The 23,822-nt window shown below is 37.5% G+C and overlaps 1 protein-coding gene across 1 annotated transcript in view; it reads left to right on the top strand.

The window, feature by feature from the left end:
* Positions 1 to 23,822, top strand: part of TTC29 (tetratricopeptide repeat domain 29) — a gene marked incomplete at both ends in the record, with an annotated part of 147,069 nt that overhangs the window by 115,832 nt on the left and 7,415 nt on the right. Inside the window, 2 exon segments of the mRNA XM_082315042.1 lie at positions 20,289 to 20,314; positions 20,316 to 20,362. Of these exon segments, the coding sequence (XP_082171168.1) occupies positions 20,289 to 20,314; positions 20,316 to 20,362 (73 nt within the window).

Here is a 23,822-nt window from a genome sequence, read left to right as displayed (position 1 = left end):
GCTGGCAGGCAAGTTTTTTTTTTTAAGTATTTTAAGTCGACTGCCCATCAAATAAGCATAATTATAATCAAAATTCTTACAATGTTCTCAAAATTCCTAAAGGCAATCAGCTCCACTCAAATTAGTAACTTGGATAAATCACCATTAATTAGCTAATATAAGCCAGCAGGTGGTTTTGAGCCCAGAGAGATTCCCTGGTTATTTAAATTATGTATACTATACTACACCAGAGATAGAGTAACTGGAAGGGGAACAAGAGGCACAAGTCTGTTTAAAAAAAAAAAAAAAAAAAAAAAAAAAAAAATACACCCCACCAAAACTGTTTAGGGATGATGCTCAGCTAAAGTCTTCTCCAACTCCCACATCCTACCCAAAGGAATACAAGGCAGCTTTGACCCTCAGCTCAAATAATATAATCCTGGAATGTTCTGCATAGGTCCTATTTCAACACTGAAATATATGCAGGAAACAAAATCTGCACTGGAAGCCTGCTGGAATAGGTTTGTTCTAAAGATATTGTGGTTACTAGAGAATGGACATAGCAACAACTATGTTTTAGGAAAATGCATTGTTGAAGCCACAAGGATAGCCTTGTCAGCATATACATTAATCGCAAAAACGGGGTGATTCTTTTTTGTGAGCTTGTGGTAGGGACTTCCTATAAATAAATAAAATAAAAATTACATCATTTTAAGAGATTAATGTCCAACCTTCTGTGACCAATGCTGTCATGCTCAGTTGTGGACAATAACTGTTAGGAACCAAATTGAACATTTTTACATTAGTACAGCAGAAGAAAATTAGATTTTTTTTTTTTTTTTAAATACTGGTACCGATAACTTCATGAGATCCAGAGATTCTTTGAAAAATCTGACCCAAATCTGCATGCAAATCTATTAGCTTGCAATAATTTCTATTTGCATGGTGCGCTATCCTAAAAATCCCAGAGATTGGCATAAAATTTTGTCATAAATTACTGCCACCCATAAGACTTATGCTTGGTGGTCATGCAAAATCAAGGTTCAACTATATTTTACAGTCTTTGATTGAAGCTAATGACATTGCGTGGGAGGAAACAGCAAGATCAATACAGATACTTGTATTTGTCCCAGTGATAGCATCTCTGAAGGTCTAGACGGTGATGCAGTAACAGTACTTTCAAGGATTAAAAATCCTGCCAGGTTTCACCGAAGGATGTGCAGGCCTGGTAGTAATATTTAATCCCAAAGTGTGTTCTTGGATCATCCATGCTTTTCACATTAATCAGCTCAGTGTAATGCTCTGTTTACAAAGAACTAAGATTGCATATCCCGTTGTATTACTGCCTCTGTGTCTGGCAGACTCATTGCTGGCATATACTTCGTGCTGGGTGATGTATTTTGATGAACTTGTTTTCATACATTTATGCAGGTTTCTAGTCTATCACATTTTTTTCAATGTAAATGATAAATCTATTATGAACATATTATCCAAGAATTATTTAGCATTTCCATTCAAACACAAGCTTCTATAAACTGAATCTGTTCAGTACTAGAAAGAATAGCATAGGAAGAAGGATTTTTCATTGCCATATTATAACCCAAATCCTGAAGCCTTTATCATTTTGCTTAACAGAGAAAACATGAAGCCTGTACCTACCGACGTCCTCCCCACTTCCGCAACAAACACTTAGGAATTGGGCTTGCCCCACATAAATGGGGAGTCAAGGTGGTTCCCGCGTTATTTGAACAGTATAGCATGGTCAAGCCTCAAGATGTGTTGCAAACTACCGTGCAGTTTTCGTAACAACATTTCAATTAAAAACACTATTCTGTGGACTCTTTCCCATGGCCTCATAGACCAATGCTTCCTTAGTGGATCAAAGTCCCTCACAGAAGAGGACAATAGATATATAATAATTGAAAGCATGGCGATAGGTGCACATTGTGAACTTTCCAGCTGTTGACAGAGACTCTGTTAGAAGATGATACAGACTAGAGCTTTATTCATTTTCCTGTGGACTTCTTTACCCATCGCCAGTCTCTATGGTCCTGCCACAATTGCTTTCGGTCACTCTGCCAGGAATGAGGGAGCCTGAGCAAGAGCCAGTGTGTGTGTGCAAAGGCCTGGACAGCACAGGAGTTCACCAAATTTGAGGGAACTGTTCCCTTGTTTTTAAAAGGTTTTCTCAACCTTTGCCCTGGCCTTTCACTCTTCCACTGCTTACACCCAAACTCTCTTTTTTCAATGATTTCAGAATGTATCCTCAGTCAAATGCAAAATATGTAAAAATGGTAACAACCATAACTAATTCAGTAGGTAAAATTAATTCCATGTACACACAAAAGTCATATCACTGGTTTTTAAAAAATGTGTCCTGCATTCTATTTTAAACTACCTTAAAAATTCTTTTTTTCTGGGCATGGTATAGAAGTATACAACTGTTAAGGAAAAAAAAATGCAGACTTGTTGCTCAACACATGCAACAGTGCCCTTTGATATCTTTTTTTGGACTTTGTAATAATGCTGTGAGTACCGCTGTTCACAAATATTTTATTTATAGAAACTATCCTCCCACAGGGCTGCTGCAGATGATCTGCAAGCTGAAGACTAGCCTGTAAACTCCACTCGCTCTAGGAAATAGTGCTTCTGTTTTCAAATATCAGTGCTTGGGTTGGGATTTTTAGTAACTAGTAGTGTGCTCTCAATTTCAGTATATAGAGCAAGGGATCTAGCTCTTGTGTAAAGTGTTAAGTTAACAGTTTAATGTCCAGTCTTTCTATGACAATGCTGTTATGCTCGATTGTTGATAAAAACTGTAGAAAAACAGTCTGAATGCCTTTACATTAGCACAACAGGTAGAATTAATGTTATTTTTGCAAGTAAAAAGAGTCATTCCATATATTGGAAAGATCAGTACTCACAAACCATCATTTGCTAGTAGCTTTTGAATGGAAGCCAAATAGGCCTTAATGCTCAGAAAATGTCGGGTTTAATAGAATGAGTTTTAGTGGCCAAAAATATGAAATTTAGAGAGTGATGAAAACCCTGGGATAGTGTTTAGCAGAGGTAAGTTAAACCTGATTTCATACAGCAAACCAGTGAAAGAGTTCCTATGTAGGTGTTTTATATTAGCCCTTTTCTAATCTCCACAATTAGAGATCATGCGTTTCTAATACTAACATGATATACTGAAAAAATGACCGTAGTAAGCCAGATCAAAGGTCTATCTGGTCTGGTATCTGTCTAGCAGTGGCTAATAGATTGGGAAAAAAATACAAGAATAGGAAATTTGGAAGCAATACTTCTGTCTGGTATTCTCTCCGCATCTTCAGCAGCCTGCAAGTTAGAGACTTTCTGAAGAAGTTGTTTAATGTAGATCCCACTATGTTTAATAGGCTTTCCTGTACTTGTCCGTGAACTTGTCCAGTGTATTTCTAACTGTTGCGTAACTTTGGCAGCCAAGACACCTCATTTCAATTTCCAATTTCTATTTGTGTCCTTACAATAAAATAATGGGAAAAAGCATGATTGCATGCTTCTTTTAATTTTTTTTTCTAGAAATGACACACACACAAAAAAAAAAGTTGCAAGAGAACTCAAGGAATAAAAGATAACAGAAGAAAGGTGAAATGTATTTCACAGCTAAAAAATAGCTTCCCCAAATCTGTCCTTAGCCCGTTGTTTTGTGATTTCAGTTGTTGCCCCTCAACTTTTGCTCCATGAGAAATAGCGAGTTATCATTTCTCACTCTTTTTCTTCATGGAGCTCATGAAAATACGTACATCTCTTTATATCCAACCATCAGTCATCTTTCTATCAAGCTGAAGCTTGCAATCTCCCTGTGCATAAAAGACCGGTTTCCACATGTGCATTAATTTGCATTTATCAACACTGAATTTTATCTGATGCTTTATTGCCCAGTCACAAAATCTTTTTGAAGTTCTTTAAAGTTTTTATTTTGATTACCCTGTGTAATTTTGTATCAGCAGTAGATTCTGTCACTTTGCTGCTCACTAACATTTTGTGTTCTTTTTTTTTAATGTTTAACTGTACAAATTCTGCCTTAGATCCCTGTTGAATTCACTACTAATCTGTCTTCATAGTGAAAATCAATCCACCTATTCTTACTTTTATTTCCTACCTTTAACTAGTTATTAATCTAGAGAAGATATCTGAAGCATTCTGGAAATCTAATCAACCGGGTAATATTCATCCAGATCCTTGTGCATTCCTCAAAAGAACAATAATCTCATGAGACCTCTACAAAAGCTATCTTGATTTCTTTTCCTCATTATACCATTTTAATTCACTTATCTATCGTTATATCCTTTATTAGAGTTGTAGCTAATTTGCCTAGTATGAAAGTCAGACTTTTTTTTACTGGTCTCTCCTCCCATGGAAGATTCTTGTTTTTAATTAATGTCTTTTTTAGCACTTCATATTATTCTGGTATTGAGGCTGATTTAAGCAATACCTATGTACATGTCCTTTAAACCTCTTGAGCAAATACCACTTTCTTGCCCAATTCATTTCGCAGTTTGTTCTAATCCTCCTCCAATGGTGTTTCAAGTTGGGGCTGTTCCTCTCGCTCTTACCTAGAAAATAAAGACACTGATGTTGTTCTCTGCTGGAGGTCTTCCTTAGTGACCACCATCCCAAGAATACATTTCATCATTCTGCTGTTATCTTTTATTCCTCAAATTATCTTTTAACTTTTTTTTTTGTGTGTGTATTTTTTTCTGGAAAAAAAAAATAAAAGAGGCATGCAATCATGCTTTTTCCCACTATTTTATTGTAAGGACACAAACAGAAATCGGAAAACAATGCAGTCTGTGGAGATGTGGGACCTGAAATCTGTGCTTTGTTAGCTCTGTGTGGTCCTCATAAAATAAAGCAATGGACTAAATTGTATTTTTATGCCTATACGCTGAAATCTTCCAGCTTTTCTATTTTAGAAAATTGTTTCCAATATCTTGGCATCGTGAAAGTTAACATTAGAGTTCAGTTTAAAAACAGGTAGTCATCAGCTATTTGTAGGTGCAGTGAGAGTGTTGAGTTGATGTTCTTGGGTTGTAACAGTGCGGAGGTTTCTGTGTCAGTGGCAAATGAGCAGAATACAGAGCGACTGCAAAACAGCAGCGTTCTCCTGTGCTATCCAAGGGAATTTCTGACAGGCATGTCAAACTACAGAGGCCCTGATTCTGCTTTTAATTATGAGCTATATGTTAGAGACATCTGTACCTTCCTTCTTGCATGTTGAAAAGTTCAGGCAAAGCTTCCACAGTAATCAGTGGCAGAATACAACCTTATGTGCTAAGTAAACCTTTAGTGACTTGCTGTTTCTTCACTGTATTGTCTTATTCATTAGTCGTATGAAAAAAAAAAATGCTGTATCGTTCATGAGCATTTCCACTCTTTCTTCCTTCATCCTTCTTTTCACGTTTTTGCTGTCTTCAGGGTTCTCTTCCATCTTTTCCCTGCATTTCTTTCCTCACAGGGACTTCAGTCTTCACCCCTAGTTCTTTTTTTCATAGCTTCTGGTTAAATAATCAAAGATGCAGTTTGGCTTGATAGCAAAGTGTCCTTATTTGAATTTAGAGATAACATCCTAAGCAAACTGGGAGTAGAAGCAGCAGCTTATTCCTCAAGGGACATTGCTTTAAGTTGTCTGCCAACTTAGGCAGGTACCACTGTGTTAGTTATTGATCAGTCAATGGAGGAAAAATTTGAACCTCTTTGGGGAAACAAATGAAGGGAATCGTTCAGTGAAGCTACCCTAGAAGTCTTTGGGTACTTGAGAGAAAGGGGGAGAGAGAAAGAATTAGGAATGCATGAATGTAGGGAAACAATGGAAAGCATCAGCACTCAAAGAAGGAAACATTTCTATCTTCTAAGAGTTTTGCCTGGTCATCCAAAAAAGGAGGGCAGGGATTTGAAAGAAATGAAAAATGCAATTTGTGACCCTTTACTCTTCCCCCTTCCCCCGCCCCAGCTGATCTCTTTGTAAAGGAATCCTGAAAGGTTCTAGGCTTGCTAACTTGAAAATTTCCGAAGATGTGGTATGTTGTGTGAGCTTTTCAAAGTTATCTTTAAAGCTGACTTATTACATTTTTGCCAAATTAGATTTTCTCACAAGTGTGTGATGTATGCTTGAATTAAGATGTCATGATTTGTTTAAATGTTTGAAAAAAAATTGAAGAACGAAAATTTCATGTCCTTTTTTCAATAGCTTAACTTTTATTCCTTCATTTTACAGTGTCCTAAGCTTGCTGGTTTTTCTATTTACTTTCTTTACATAGTCAAGACCTACATTTAAAAGAACAATGCATAAAAGTATGTAAGTAAACATGTAACCTTAGATTGATATTATATAACTTTTTTTGTATTAAGGCCTTGTCTACAGATGTAAGGCCTCTTTGCTTTCAAGTAAGTTAAGTAGCATCATAATGCAATATTAAAAAAAGAAAAAAATCCAGATAGGTATCCTTTTAAGCTTGCTGGTGTAAGCTCCGCGTACAATGAAATACTTAGTGCATGTTCCAAATCCCACCATAGTTAGCAGAGTGCATGCACACACACACACAGATGAATAAACACCAAGTTAGAAGACCTTTTAAATTAAAGGATAATGTTGACTCAAGAACAGACTTTTTTTTCTTTTTTATGAACTGGCTCATTGGTAGCTTTAGGACAGACACTAAAAGTAGTGAAGTTTTGAAGAAACCATAAAAATAAAGCATTAGGGACTTCCGTTAAGGTAGGAATTAATACTTCAGTGAAAAAGATTATGTTATGTGAATGCTACAGTTGGACTATGATCCTAAAAATTCAGACGGTATTGATTCAAGCTTGTAAACTGAGAAATCGAAAAACTGAGATTCTCAGGCACTCCTTGATGCCTGATTCAGTGATTCGGTTTTGGGTGAGTAGCTTATTATTCCCTTCATAGCTCCCTTATATTCAAGATAGTTCTTTATGGTCTGTTTTAAGACTATTGAGGATGTAGTTAGTGTGTTTTTCGTTTCTCTCCCCCTCTCTCTCTTTTTTTTTTTTTTTTTTTTTTTTTTTTTATATAACGTCTTTAGAAGTAAGCTTCAACCATAATCTTGGTATAATTGAGGACAGATGGAATACAAGTTTTAAGATTTTGAATTCCCTTGGTGACTTCAGCGCGAGGTAAAAACCTTGACCTAACATTCTACAGGAAATATCTAGCTGTACAAAAAGTGTTTCATTAGAATCACCAGGTTTCAGTTGCCACTAATGGAAGAATTTGGTTCAGATTATTAAAATTACAACTATTTAGTACCTATCCCCCCAATGGTTAATGAAGTTTTACAAAGTTAGGATTCAGTCCAGACCCAAACCACTAATTTGGCAGTGATGTTTACCCTTACTTTAGGTGAATAGGTATTTCCTTAGCAAACATATTATATACAAAATAATTAATTAGCATTGTCTTAATAAATTTAGTTGTCCGTAAACAGATTCAGAACTCTTCAAAACAAATCTCTCACACTTCATAATTCAATCTTCTCTACTAAAACTACTTTTAAAATGTTTGTAGCTGTAGTCTTTATTTATTTGTAAATCCTTTGTGTGCATGTGTGTAATTAAACTTCAGAATAAGTTATAATAAAATACTCGGTTGTGCTACAGCATTACTTAAAATCTCCCAGGGAACTGAGTTGTAAATATTGCTCTCTGTGACATGTTTTTCCTATAAAATAGGAAAACCAATTTCATACTAAACTTGCCTTTTCATATAATTATTAATTGTGAAGCTTTTTGCCATTACAAACAGTTATGTGAATGTAAATATATCAAAAAGATGTGTATTTGAGAAGCCTGTACTTTTAATATAGGTGAACTTACTCAGCGATCACTAGACTAACAACGTCCTAGAAGACCACAGAATGATTCCTCTTTCTGAATTTCACTTAGACATGTGGAATAGTCTAGTAAGAAATAGTAAGAAAGATTGACCAAAATTCAGAAGTGATTTAGCTAATGTGCAGATGTGCCTCCATGGATGTAGTCATTCTGATCTGAATCAAGTAACATTATCAATAACATAAGTAACACATCAAAATGAGACATTCAGTCGTGCTTCAAATCAAAGTATCTTGGTCTGTGCAAGTCACTTGCATGTTGCTGGCATTTGGTACTGTCTAATCTGATCTTTCCCCTTCACGGCTGTACCCAGGTGTTACAGAGAACTAGACTTTGACTTAATCCTTGTGGACCTTTCCAAGTAAGAGGGCTGGTGCTGGGATTGCATTACTGCAGAAGTGCCTACTTTGGGGAAAGATTCCAACTGTGTTAAAGTCTCACTGTTGACTTATTGTGGACTACATCCATTTTGCTGAGCTGAGACAGCAATTGTTTGGTAGTGTCAAATGGTGATGAGTGGTCCAAAGGAACAACAGTTCTGTCTGTCCGCTATGTGTTGATAAAAGGAAATCTGACCTCGCTGCCTCACAAGCCATTTTGATTCCATGTCTTGGCTTGAATTTATACTGTACCGAATCTCTAAGAGTAGCTTCTAATTAGAAATTCCTTGTAGTAAGTCTTTGAATATGTCATCTTATGCCAACTTCAGAAGAGGTTTTGGGGAGAATAGTACTTGGCTACAAATGATGTATGCGGGATGAAGATCTTTAGTGTCAGTAAAAAGTAGAAGAGAATATTCCTTTTTTGAAGAGGCATTGCTTATCTCATCTGCACTCAGGAAGGAGTAAAACCGTATAGAATTAAGTACCAGTAATAACAGTATGATTAGTGTACATATCAATAAGGTGATTGGTACTTAGATTTGGGTTAGTATTAGAAAACTAATCATTGTGAAAGTTATTTTATTTGCATATTAAACAATTACATGAATGAAGAATACTACCGTTAAAACAAATATGTAGTTAAAGTTCTTACCCAGAAGTAGAACACACAAAAACTACCACTCAGTTTGTTTTCTATTCTTTCAAGTAAACAAACTTGCAGATAGGTTCAAAATATTTAATTTAATTACTATTAAAATTGAAGTCAGTGACTAGAAAGGGCATCAAGTGAAAATGTGCATTGCAGCTTACCCTAAAGGAAGAAATATTGGACCGATGAAAGCAACCTATAGAGAATGTGAAATAACAGCCAAGTGCTGGCATTTTAGGAATGTCTGTTCATAGATGTGCAAGTTTTATTTCACATTGTCCTCACCCTTCTCAATAAGAATGACTGATAGCTTCACTTTGTGATTTCCCAGCTTTTAAGAGTCTATTTTTATTTATTTTTTATGACCAACCTTACACTTGTTAAATGTAATTTTTGCTTTATGTAACATAAAAAAGAGCACATCTGCAGTATGCTGTCCCATGAATTAACAAGAATGACTGGACATAAGACAAGAAATCCTTTAAAAACATATGTTCACATTAAGTATCTGGGCTATCTCAGTAAAGGAGGTCTTATGGGGTCATTTTTGATGCAGTGCAAGTAAACCATTTCTGCTCTTCTGAAATAGTTTCTTTCAGGTTTATATTGAGCTTGTATAAAGGCACATTACATAAATAAGGGCTTAGTTTGTACATTAGTCTTTTACATCTTGGATTCTTACTAAATCCTTGTTTTTACCAACTTGATGCTTAAGAGATATTGATTTCTGCTACACATGTCTATGGTGTTTATTTTGATATGTCTGGGATTAAAAACAAAATTAACACGCATAATCAATTTTCTTAGAATTAAAAAGGGCGCTTTGGTACCTTTGGTTATATTCTTCTGAAGAAAAAGGAGAGTAAAAGAGATGTGATAATAAAGGGATCGATTTATTCAATCACTGGGTATAAAAACATTAGCCCTGGGAAAGAGCCTTCCTCTAAGAGCTTTAGCTGCCCAGTCTCACTTGTGTGGCACAAAATAATTTGCATTTTTAGAGAAATTTCATGTCTTCTCTGAGCTCTAGTGAAACATGAATAAATTGCTTTCTTTTCCTCTTTTTCTGATTTTATAAAGCTGAATCCATTAGGGGCTGAGTCAAACTGTAATGAAAGAAAGGCAACAACTGAGATGATGGAAACCCTGGATTAGATTTCTTAGTAGTCCAAGCCCAGCTGTCACGGCCTACGTGTCAAGTTAGTGCTCTTTGGGGAGGCCCGACAGTACATGTGAATATTTTTTTAACTGCTGTGTTACAACAGGTCTCTAAAGCAGCTAGGAATTAAACAGAGAAGCAAAGATTAAGAATTAAATAGAGCCACAGCAAGCAGTTCACCAGAGAGACTTGCAGTCAGGCAAGTAAACCTTTCCAAGACTGTTAGCCCGCTGCCATCTGCCTGACAGGCTTGCATGTGACCCACCGTGCTCCCTTTGTGCACGCTGAGTTTATGTGATCGCTGAAGATGCGCGTAAAGGATGTGGTTGTTAGTGTTACTGAGCACACTGGCCTGGCGCTGCTCTAGCACGGTCTGCCGAGTTCACCACAAAGCAATGCTCAGTTCAAATAAAGCCTCTGCGAAAGGTTGGCATTTTTATTCTTTCATATTACAAATATTCTTCTTAGCTGGTTCATAATATAATAGGTACGATCTAAACAGAAACCAGAAGAAGCCAAAGGACAGTTTCTAGTTGTATGCCTAATAAATGAATTTACACACCAGGATCAAACTAGGGCTCTGCTATTGGAAGAAGGGCAGTCCTCGATGTTCCTTCGATGGAACAAGGCTTTGCTTGGAGACTCTTAAACCTCCAAGCAGGGGTGTCTTATTATAATTTATAGCAAGAAGTGTTGTCTATTATACCTTGTGAGCTTTGTGATGAGGTTGGAACATGATTTGATCAGAATGTACAGATTCCAGCATGGATTTTAAGGGGAAAGCTGCAAATCTATTGTTTTTATCAGGAAGACCTGCTTTCCTGTCAAAGCACCAAACGTTCATCTGAGGACAGTCTGGCGTTAAATTGTCAAATTACTGTTACCCAGAGTCTTCTACCTAATGCTTGGGATTTATCCAGCTACCAAAGAGACCCTCACTTCCTCCCATGAAGGGGATGATGGCACAGTCAAGGGGTCCCCAGGTCTGTAGCAGATGCAGATAGCTGCAATCATCTTAAATTCCACATTCACTTTGTGAATTTGGGGAAATTGTGATATTTTCAAACCTATATTAATTTCAAAACAGGTTTCCTGGATTGTGAGAACAGTTTAAAAAAAAAAAAAAAAAGTCTGCCAGAATCCCTCTCAGACTTGTGCCCTGGGGAATAATTCTTTCCTTGTTTCTCAGCTGGTGACTTCACATGATTTACCACATCTTAGGAAGGCATTTCAAACTGGCAGCAGCTGTAACTGAAATGGTGCCTGCTTCCACTTCAGTCAATGCCTTTGTGAGGGACAGGACTGAGAGTCAAACCTTCCCTTAACAGTCTAACCTATGGCAGCAACACAGAAACAGCCCTGTTTCCTTTTCTCCCCTTGCATCATGGTTGGGGGAAAGGTCCAAGAGAAACCAGGTCACCTGTCACTGCTCTCCTTCCCTCAGGCCTGGAAGTCCATGCCTCCCTTCAGCCTCCTTACGTCTCTGCTACACTGAGAGTATCCAGTGGTGGTTCTCATCTCAGCCCTGACACTGCAGTCGAGGAGCGGAGTGGCAGGGCGACATCTTCTACTTTATGAAGACATTTGTTTGGCTGGTGGATGTTTCGAAGTTCTGCTGTTCCTAGAGCAAAACAATGTGATTGCTATGGCATAATTCAGAGTGAATTTAAAATTACTGAAGTTAAGTGTTTTCTAAAAAGACCTGTTTTGAAGCAATTTGGCAAAGCTGACATAACCATGCTGGCTTCAGTGAAGCTGCATTGGTTGCATCACTTGAGGATTGGTCCCAGACTAGCCAGAGCATTTATTTTTAAATTCTAGCTTCTACTGGCATGTTCTTAAAAATCTCTGTAGTTCTATGACTTTCTAAAGTAGCTCGCAAGTCTTATGCTGACTGCTAATAAAACAGAAAATCCATTTCCATTTTTCAGTGTAATCTTTTTTTCATGTGAATCTATTTCTCATCAAAAGAAGCGGATGACTGGCCTGAAAGCTGGAGTTCTCTACTTATCTGCAAAGACAGAAGAATACAAGTAGTGGCCTTTCAAGTTGTCCCATGTTGTCTGAAAGAACATGGCCATAACTCCAAAAACTAAGAGGGAGAAACCCAACACTCAGTGTTGCTTTGATCAAGAAATGTATTGTTCCCAATGCCTGGTGAAGAGAAGTAGGTCTGATCTCACTCTGTTGGTAAAATCAGCAAGGAAAGCTAAGACAAAGAAGCTTCTCCAAAGTGTCCGTGAGAGAGGTATCTCACATAGCGTTATATCCATGTCACCACATGTGAATGCAAGGACCCTGCATAAACCTGGACCTTAATTTCCAGCAGCTATTTTTCTGTTGGGTTTTTGGTTTTGTTAAGAGAGAAGTAGGAGCATTTTGCTTCAGTCTTAGAGGAGGACTTTAGCTGCTACAGAGAATTATATTCTCCCCAGAAAACCTCAGTCACAAGAAAACTGATACTTCCATGAGGGAATTCTGTATCTTCTTTTTAAAGAACATAATCTTCCAGATGCTTCCCCTACATCTCCTTAGCCAGAGAGGATGCACTCATGCCTAAGATGCATTAGAAGATGTAAAACTAAAGTCAGATAAGGAGAAAAAAAAAAATCTCCCTGGCATCGTTTTTTTCATAGCAGATGCATTGCTGGATTTTCTCTGCTTCACTGGCTTCCGTTTCTGTACCCAGAAGATACCTTTGGCTAAGCTCTTGCAAGACAGTTTCCCAGGCAAAAAAAAACCTACTTTATAGAGGCCTCAGATGATATACAGTTTGTGAGCCACCAGGCAGAGTAGTCGCTGGAGATGCTGAAATAAAGAAGCCTCAACCATGAAGTACTCTTACATATAATTATAGAAGAGTAGGTAAGTCTTTAGAGGCCAGAAAACAGCGGAGCCAAATCAGAACATAAAGAATGAGATCTGCAGAACAAGAAACTCTCTAACAAAATTACATAGAGCACTCATGTCAAAATACAGAGATAAAAGCAAAAAGAACTAAAATCAGAGATACTTCTAATCAGAGCAGTCTGATACTGTATTTGAACCTCAGTATGCTAATGGCATATAATTAAGCAAGAGGAAGTGTTTAAGTAATCTGAGCTTTCCAGCTTTCCCTCCCTTTGGGACACCTTTGAGGGACCTGAATTTCAGAGAAAGGGGTGCTAAGCACTCTCTGACAGCCAGATCCTTTGAAGACACATCAAGCTGCATATTCAGAAATAAAAATTACACACTACCAGTGCTGTAAATACTGAGCTGATCTGTTCAGTGACATATTTTGCTCAATAGGTAGAAGATGGTGTTTACAAAATGCAGTTATGAACTGTCCTGCTATCCTGTCTTGCAGTTTTTAATGAAGCCTTTATAACAAGTGCTTAACAGACTTAATGCAGTATTTCTGTATGAGTAAAGGATAAGATATGAGGTATTATGTGTAGCCATGCAAGAAGGTTGCATAGTAAGTGCATAAAGTGGGCTCTCAAACAGGAAAATTTTAAAGTTTTACAAGACAAGGACTGTAGCGATTTGGGGGAAGACAGCAAGAATTTTTCAGTGTACTGATCTGGGCATGAATTGGTCCTAGAATCATTGCTATGCCTGAAATCTGTGTTTTCACATCTACTGTATTGTAATTGTTTACTGAGCACGTGGTATACCTTGCTTTGCTTCTTGCTTTGCTTTAAAATGAATGTAGTGATGATAATTCTGCACACAAATTGGGAACAAATGTGCTGCTTCCGTTACGATCATGATGTTGTCTGAAACATCAGTCTGCTTACTGCTTCTTTGCCCTTTGCAATGAGATTAGATTTCATTCATAACTCTAAAGATGTGTGTTAAAAACTTCTGTGCAGGTATCATTAAGATATACACATTTTTGTAAAAGCCTATAGGCATATCTTTAAAAATGCTGGTAAAAGTTCTCCAGGACTATAAAATACCAGTTCTGTAAGCAAGATAAGGATTTCCTTTCATAAAGATTTCTAAGTAGCTTTTGGGCTCAGTCTTTAGTGGTGGCTCATGGTTCTCAGCAGATATTAGAGGGAGTGGAAGTGTTTTTATACTGCGTGTATGTTCTCTCCTCACCAACTCCTCCAGGCAGCCAAGGGTGAGTTCGGCTTCTACCACGAGAGCGAGCAGCCCCCCTTTGCTCAGAAATTTGCTTTCTCGGGGAGTTCCCCCGGGGCTTGTCCTGTCTTTAGGAGAGAGCAAGTAGGTTCCAGTTGTGATCTTTATTCTGCACCTGGCTGGGGGGTGAAGGAAAAGAAACCCTTCTCCGGGCCTTCTGGGAATTCTCCTTTGCACTGTGGAAACCTGGATTAACCAGCCAGCCAGATGCTCAGCCTGCTTTGTGTTGCTGGAAAATTTTGCCTTCAACTGAGAAAGTTTCAAGATACTGAATCTGAAACATGGTTTCCTCAATTTCTCCCTACCTTGGGTTGGAGTAGAGCCAGAGATGAGATGCTCTGTTGAAACTTTAAACTAATAGTGTGGATTTCATGTAAAATTTGTTGACAGCAAAGGTAAAACTATAAACTAAAAACTGGCTGCTATTTTGTTTAGGTTTCTTCATGTTTGACGTGATCTTCTTGATGACTGTTTTTCAAAGCTGATTTTTCTGTGTCACCAAAATTTGTGTAGAATTTTTGTGATGGATCTGACTTCCAGATACACAAAAGACACGGTGTCATATTTTGGCCTTGAGAAAATCCCTTTTTTCTACCTACAGTCAACAATCCAACCTGGTAGAGCTGTTATTTAAAGTTGATATTCAACAAATGGTTTGTGCAAACGATGCTGCTATGCTATATTGTCACAGCCTAGTGTATAATTTTCACAATGAAAAGAACTGAAAAATGTAAGATCAAGAGGGATTTCCAGTGTTGTACAAATGTCTGGCACGTGCCCAAACTATGTGAGAGAGGAAGATTAACTTGTCTGAGGACTGTTGAATATGAATAAGTAAACAATGGAAGTTATTAGGCAGGGAAAAATTCATATTCCTGTTAGGTTTTCTCATCCAAACCAGAAAAACCTTGTGCTTTCCTTATAGTGCCATAGTCTGAGTAGGCTCCTTAAAAGCATATAAAATAAATTCTGCTTCTCATTCATAAACTTACCCATCTGTGAAGCCTTTATTCAGAGAAGCCTACCTGCTCAAATGCTTGCTGTAGTTCATTAAAGGCTTCCATTTGTACTCATAAAGACTCATTCGTTGCCCTGAATAATATATACAGTATACTGAAAAGAGAACCAACTCTCGCTTTTACAATCTAAATTAAACAACTTTGTCTAATAAAAGAAGCACTGTCTCATTTCTAACTAGGCCATAAGCCCTAAGGGTCTTGTATGTATGCATTTATTTATTTATTTTTGCCAAATTGTCCTACAAGGATCTGAAAGCTAAGTGAACTGAGCTGATGAAATTGTTTCTCTTTTTCTGCCTGCTTAGAAAGACTGAAGCAAGCACGGGCACAACTGTAGTGAAGCAAATACTCGTCCGTAAACTTATTCTAAAATGCAATTGGATGATCTCCTGTCCTTTTCTCGGTCCCACCTTCTAACCTTTCTAATCTTGAGAGTTCATCTCTATTATATATGACTCTTGCAAATGCCCATGATTAATAACTACTGTGATTCATTAGCCTGTGTTGTTGGTATTGTTTCCCCAATGGGAGCATTTGCTATCTAGGGATAGTCCATGATTACTCTGCCTTGTGGAACAGTAAGATGCTTTCAATCTAATGCGCTGTCCATGTTTTAGCATAAAATAATATTAAGGCATCCACATAATGGAACCATCTGAAGATCCATTTTATTAAGCACTGAAAGAAAATGTGTGTGTGTTTGTATGTGCAAGGGAAACATAATCAGCAAATCGTTTTCACCAGAAACATAATTTCAGTAAGCATTTCGCGTAAAGACGCAGCTATTTTGAGGTATAGTTCTTCGGATTTGATGTTGAAAAAATACTCTATAACCAATATCTTACCTGGTACAATTAACTTACTCAAATTATATACGGCCTATTCAAAGTAGGAAAAATAGGAAACAGAGGTAGATTTATTGTATTTATTCCATTTTGCGGGTATTTATTTTAAATGCAATCTACCTTCAAGTACAAAGCTGTAGTGCTCTTAAAAGATTACTGTTTCAAGTTACTTCACATACCTTAACAGAGCATGTAACCTTTTTACATTATATGATCAACTTTTTGACAGTGCAGGGCCAGCACAGCTAATGGAATAATAGCCTGCAGGGTCCAGCTAAATGATATACGAATATAATCAACCTTTGTGATGACTATTCAAAAGTAATCCCTTTAGCTTTCAACTGCAACATATATTTCAACCCGGCAAAGCCATATGAAGAAAATCTCTGCAGACTCCACTGATACAATATGGCCTTCATATCCCCACAGTGTGTTTGCTGCTCACAGTGAGTTTTAAATTTAAGGTAATGGCTACTGTATATTCATGTGAGCATAGAACAATACCTTTGATTTGTTGGAGAAATGTTACATTAGCTACCAAGGGCCCCATTCAGTAAACTTTGACACAACCCTTATATATGGTTTACTGCTTATTCTAAATGGAATATGCCTGATAAAAATGCTTTGCATGCCCAAATTGTACAAATTCATTAATCTTTATATTCATAAAACCTCTAAGTACAACTGCCTCCATTCCAAGTGAACCTAGTCAGGATACATGGCTAAACATGTAGGCCCGGTTTGCTTTTAAAAATGCATTGCATCAATTTTCGTTTATCAAGACAGAAAAGAAATAGGATGATCTTCTACAAGTGTGGGACATGCATGTTGTCGGCAGTCGTATCATTTGCTGCTGTGTCTTTATTCCTACTCCATTACATCATTCAACAGATTATATAACTGAAAACAGCTGTGTGACCTTTAAAAATGCAAGTAATTTTTAAATTACAATAATGGATTATATCTCATCAGCTGCATTATGCCAAATTGATAATCTAGCATACCGTGCCAAATCATGGGGAAGGTATAAAGAATATGGTGAGATAGTTTTGCTTTCTCTCTCTCCCTTTTGTGACGAAAGTACAGTATTGGCTAATAGTGAGCCTGAAGATGTGGAGTTAATTGTATTAAAGGAAAAGAGAGGTAATGAAAACACTGCATTGCCTTATATTACTACTTTTCTATGTACAATGTAGTAAGAGCTCACTCACATTAACAGCAGTTGCAGATATGGTCTTGTTTGCATGCATGTACCTAAATACATGTAAAAACATAACAGCACTGTTGCTATCTTGTGTTTGAGGTGTGGTATTATAGGAGTTTATGCCACTTAAGCAAGTTAGCTGTAGTGGAAGAGTAGGAGGGGGTACTGACTTCTCTCCTAGTTGTGTGCCATGTCACTTCTCGAGCCTGCAGAAGATGAGGGCATCCTCAGCATCCTGCAGCAGGGAGTTCCAAGGACGAGTTGGCAATGCACAAAGAACCCCTTCCTTTGTCTCCAAGCCCACCACCTGCTACTGTCAGCATATCCTACCTCATTCTTTTGTTGGAAGAGACAGTGGAAAATGGTTTCTGGGTCACATTCTGCATGCTACTCTCATTCTTACTTTTGTCATCTCCTCAAAATACCGCCTTTCTTTTTTTTCAAAGCAATTTCAGCTCCCCAAAACAATAGTCCTCTTATGATTATTCATCAGTTTGTGGAGCTTTTCAGTGGAGTTCCTGTTTAATAAAGTCCAACAGTCTCTGAACAATGCAGAACTTGGATTTGAATGCTTTCCCATCGCATGGGCATGCAAGCTCAGGAACACCGATATTGCCTGTTTCATTTTCTTTATAAACTTTTGAGGGAATGGTGCCTAAAATTCCTGTCCTCTCTGGACTTTAGTGATTATTTTAGCTTCAGTCTTTGTAGGTGTGGCTTTCATTTTTTTGTATGACTTTTCACTAGTTATATTGTGTAAAGGTCTAGCGACTCTGCCTAGCTTTCTCCCAGGAATGTAATGAAATAACGAGATTTTTAGAAGTGTGACGATCTTTAGATAGATACATGTAAACAGCAAGAATAGAGATGCCAATTCTAGCTGCACTGAAAATTTGAGGAGACAATTTTAATTATATTTTATCAACAGCAGTGATAATATGTCAGGAACATCCTGTTATGATTAATTATATTTACATACTATTAATACATATTAATGTTTATCTCTGCATTTTGCGCAACACAATAAGATAGAAGGAGAATGCTTGATGGTGTGATCTGTGGTGGTATATATGTATTATCATTATGAATATGAGATGCTTTTATTGTTCCCAAATAACACAGGCCAAACAAATGCCAAGAAAACATTTATGGCTCAGTGTTCCATCAGTTATCCCTGATATGCTTCATATTTGCTGGGAGGGTAGAACTGTTAATCAGACAATAATAACTCAGTGTCCAAGTGTGAAGGCAAAAGGCCAAAAGGTGCATGAGAAAAGCAATTTATGCTGTAATTCTCCATCTGTCATGTACACATCCCCACCATTTTTTTAGGAAACAGTTCCTAAGCCAAACTGAGAAGTTATAGGCTGTGCAGTCGTGAGCAGAGCCCCTTGTATTCAATTAGGTTTTATTAGATTTTTTTGTTTAGACGTGGTCTGCTAGTAAAGGAATTCCTATTGATGTACTTTAGGCCTGGTTTCAGGAAATGTTACCTGGAATAACTACATTGCTAAATACAAAGTAAACCACTAGCGTGTTGCCCTCCTACAAAATGAGACTTCATATGATAACTTACGCTAACTCTCAGATATTCTTCATAGATTTACTTATCCCATTCTTACTTGCGTACAACTATGGATGAAGTCCTAGTTAGCAATTATACCTAATAAAAGCCTATGATATGATGAAACATAAATTTTAGTGAGTCTTGAGTGGTCCAGTAGTTTGCATCTGTTCCAAACATTGCACCAGCAGAGACACTGCTTTGAACATTATTTTTCATCTCCACCAGAACTGGATTAATGTATTGATTTTGGACATGAATTAAATTGGGATGCCATATAAGCACAATTGGTATTGCTGTGACTGAAAGACAGAATCCAGTTTTAGGCATCACAGTGCCAAGAGGTAGTGACAAATTGAAGAGGATCCAGCCAAGGATTATACAGAGGTCAGAAAGCACGAGCTCCTTTCAAATGTTGAAAAGACTGCATTTGCTTAGCCTCAAAAAGAGAAGATTAGAGGAAGGAAAACAGTCTCTCAAGCTGTAAGGAGTTGTTATAAAAGAGGACAGTGTTCCTTTGCTCTTCATGCCTAGCAAAGGTAGAACAAGAATAAAATCAGCTTAATTTGCAATAAATATTTATCTGACATATTAGGGAAGAAACTGAGCTTATAGCTCAGTTGTGAAGCACTGGAACAGAGAGATTAGGGATGTTGTGAAACAGCCTTCATTGGAAGCCTTTGAGAATAGATTTGACAAACAGATGTCAGGGATGGACTAGATATATGTGCACTTTCTTCATTTGAGGAGGTGAACCAGATCAGTAGTTCCCAAAATAGGAAACAATCCCCCAGGAATGGTGTGGCTGTGACCAGGCAGAGGGAGGCATGTTGCTGGAGAGTCGCTGGGAACAGAGCAGAAAGTCCAGCGAGGAGGTGGGAGTTTGGTGGAGAAATGGAGCAAGGAAGGAACAAGGCTGAGCATGACAGTTCACGGGAGCAAAGGACGCATGTGGCTACCAAAAGCTGCGGAGTTAAGCCATTGCATCCCAGCCACCTGCTCTTTTGATCACATCCCATTAGGAGGACCACGCTGAGAGGTGGCAGGCAACCTCGCTTATCCAACCTCCACACCCTGCTCTTGCTTTCTGCACTGCTCACTTCTTCCCCTCAATAGTCTTCTGACTGCCTGCCACCTTTCAGTGCTGTCTTTGCCATCATCTTCTCCCAAATGCATCTTCCTTGGGGTCCCACCTGGACCTGTCCTGCAAAACCAGCCTGTTTGAGAACTGCTGTACGGGAGTGCAAGAAATAAGAACAGAAATCCCCTGTCAGTTCTGTATTTCTAGGATTATATCTTATGGGGCTCACCTCTGTGTTGTCTTAGATTTCCTTCTCTTGTGACTTTTTACTGCATTGTGTGTTTTTCAAATAAACCTTCTAGGCTTTTTTACTATTAAGAATGTTGTAAATCTAAAGCACTAATGCACTTGTTTTGTTTTGTTTTGTTTTAATAACAGAGCTTGATATAGAAACAAGTGCTTCAAAGCCCCTGTGAGCCTCTTCCAAAGAAACCAGTTCTAGATTCTTCCTGGTACAGTATTTGCTTTTAATCCAAAGTCTTTATACCAATATGCTGATTTTTGCAAAATGTCATTGGAATCAAAATTTAACCTGATTTTCACAGGCGATGGCACATCATCTCTGTTTTACTTTGTCCAAATAACAATATTTTTCCTGTTCATAAATGAACAAATTCACACTTCCTTCAGATTTTTTACTTGTTTTCCCAGTTTTAGAATTCAATTGCCTTTGATCATATAATTGCTTTTAATTTACAGAAATAAGCCTTTGAGATAGAAACGAATCTATTAACCAGATGCTAAACCCAAATATAAAACATGTAGATATCAAAGTGTCTATATAAACTGACAACATTTACTGTTTTTTTTTATTTGCTGTTTTTCATTATAGAGAATGCCTGCTTACTTACAGAGAAGCTGATAGTTGTATAACGAGTACAGGAAGATCCTTGAAGAGTCATGCAACAAAGTAGGAATTTCGGTAGGAATTTTGTCATTTAAAGGGGAGCACAGTGTTGCAGTATAAATATCTGAGAGCTCTAAGTTCTTTTATGACTGAAGTGTGACTTCAGTATGTGTTACGTGTTTTTATCAAAAATAGCCGGTGTCATTGAAATAAATACAAAAGAAAAAGAGTCATATAGAATAGAAAGTTTGCACTTTGTGCCCCTAATTCTTATTGTCTTCCAAAATGTCAAGATCCTCCTGTTAAGATATTAAACATCCTTTATGCCTACTGAATGGGAATCCAAGATGCTCAATACCTTGTAAGATCATGTTCTGAATGTGTCTGGAGAGTTTTCTTTAAATCCCAGATTATCGTCCCTTTCAGAAAAAATGAACTACAAGCTTGATGCTTTATTCATAGGGCTATCAGTGATTTTAGCATCTGTGCTTAACAGTTGCGGTTCAACGGTAACTTGAATAGAATACCTCCAGCCTGGGTGGCACACTATGGTGCAATTTTGATCTAATCTATAACACAGGTTGGACCCAAAACACAACTAAGTTTGTTTAAAATCTGGTTGAGCACACTGATGAAACTGTTGAAAGCCTGTACAATCAAAGCATTTGAAATGCCATTGACTGTCTCAAGTGCGACATCAATGTATAGGCACAGCTGAAAAAACTATATTTAACAACGAAAGTGCATCTGGTGGAATCTGACCTGTATGTCACATTTTCAAAATTGAACCTGAAGTTCCCCTTTTAGCAAAGCCTGTGTTCATTCACACAATCAGGTAAACTAAAATTCTTCCTGGATTCTTTTTGATAAATGATCTGAAGCACTGGTTTTGGAGTGTGTGAGGAGAATTGTCTCCCATTTTGAGCTGATGAAATTCTTGGCAGTGGGTTCCCCACATGACCCACAGCACTCTGACTCCTGTGGTCTTCACAGTCCTCAGAGGGCATTTTCCAGCTACCATCACTGTTGGCCTGAAGAAGACAGAGAGGACAGAAGATGGCAGTTATTTGCAAAATATATGTAAAAGCAGGATTTGGAACCTTTGAATTTTATTTAGGAAAATTGATGCAAGCTTTCATAATTTCATGTATTAGAAAACCTGCTCTTTCAAACTACATAAACAAAGCTTTATGAATCCCAATAGTCGACCATTCCTTTCTTTAAACAGAGGTTTCCAGATTCAGAGTTTGAAGCGAGGTCCATTAGACCTGTAATCAGTTTTTATGACAGTCTTTGAGCAAGCAGTAGCTTTTGCCATAGTAATAACTCAATTCACTGGTTTTCTTCAGGAATGCAATTGGAGTAACTAGTTGACATGTGATAATACGGTTTCTCCCTGTTGAGGTATGGTAAGAATGTATCATTAACTGGCTCTTAGTAGAACATTTTTGGTCAAGATGCTGTGTACATGCAATGTAAATACAAATACCTCAATAATTTTATTCTTTTACTTAGAGGTCTTTATTGTCTGAACACCAAGCTTATTACAACAATGCTCATTTAGAATGTTTTTACAAGGCTGAAAAGTTGCATGGGAATTTTCCTACAAGCAATTATGTGCACACATAAGCATACAAATCTCTTTACTGAGTGTTAAAAAGAGGTAAACATTTTATGAAAACCAGGAAGAGAAACAGGACCACGAATTAAATGTAAACAATAATATCCAGTTTACCCCTTATATTTTAATGTTATTGATATGAAATACAAAAAACATTAGAAAAACAGCACAATTTTGCAAATAATATCTGAAAATCACATTAATCTGCAAACTCATCTAATCTTGACAAGTATAGCAGGACTGCTTGTAAGAGGTTGCTATTTTTAAATATTTGGAATTTCTTTTGTCAGAATATTGTTGAAAGAAATGGCATATTTCAATTTATCCTTCATAGTAAAAAAAAAAATATATATATATAAAATGACATAAACCAAGCAGGCATTGTAGAAAAGACGATTATCAATTTTTCAAGGGCTAGTTTCTAAATTCTTAAGGGTTTTGAGCCTCACGTACATTTCTGCAGTAACTGAACATTCTGTGTATGTGTCCCAAAAGTTATTATGCAGTTATATTAAATAGCATCCATGATCATCACTATTTTTTGCCAATCTGCACTCGTTACTAAGTGATAACTTTTGCATGCTTGTGAAAAAATGGTCACAAATTAATCCTCTAGAGCATTAGCTCTCCCATACTTTTTAATGATAGTTTTTAGTCATAAAGCTTTTAATAAAAATAAGGGGACTTTTATCACCCTATAATAATGTAAATGCAAGTTGTGTTCATCAGTCAGGGAGCTTCAGGAGAAAATTATGTTTATTGAGCTAAATGTACCTGCCTCCCATCCCAGTAACAATTTGTCTGATGAGTAACTATCTGTCTGGCAGAACGCGGGCGTTGTTCTGCACCTTGCAGACTTTTTCAGTGGGAAAACAAAGGCTCTGCTTCCCCCTTCAAATTACGGGGGCGAGGAGGTCAGGCAGAATGTTGTTCCATGCGCTGTACTTTGGACAGGATCCTGGAATAAACCTCTCGGCTGTCAGAAGCAGCCAGAGCTCCATGAGTCATGGGCAGGCCTCGGTTCAACGCCTCGCATGATCCAGCTGAAAGCCCAGTGCTCACTGGTACTTGGCCGCAGTATCAACTCAGTATTTCTTTGGAAGAAAAATCACCACTTTCTGAATGACCAACGCTTCATCCAACATCGCTTTTCTTTGGTGATCTCTTGTCAGACATAGTCCTGCTCATAAGATCTGCTGAGATCAGAGCTCAAATTAGTATAATGGAACTTTTGTCCTTTGTGTCTTTACATGAGGGGTGCTCTAATTTCTTCAAGGAGCTCCTCATATGGCACAGAATTATTCTCCGCTCTGCCTGGTTCATTATCATTGCAATGCTTCCTCCAAGTTTTTCCAGAAAGCCTCTAATCCCCTGACCCTAAAGACTTTGCAATCAGAAAGGAGGACTCATGAGAGAGTATGAATTGCAGCTGCAAGTTTTTCTG

This window comes from Platalea leucorodia (genome assembly GCF_965183815.1).
Source record: "Platalea leucorodia genome assembly, chromosome: 6".
Lineage (NCBI taxonomy): Eukaryota > Metazoa > Chordata > Aves > Pelecaniformes > Threskiornithidae > Platalea > Platalea leucorodia.
This window is presented reverse-complemented; position numbering and strand designations above follow the sequence as displayed.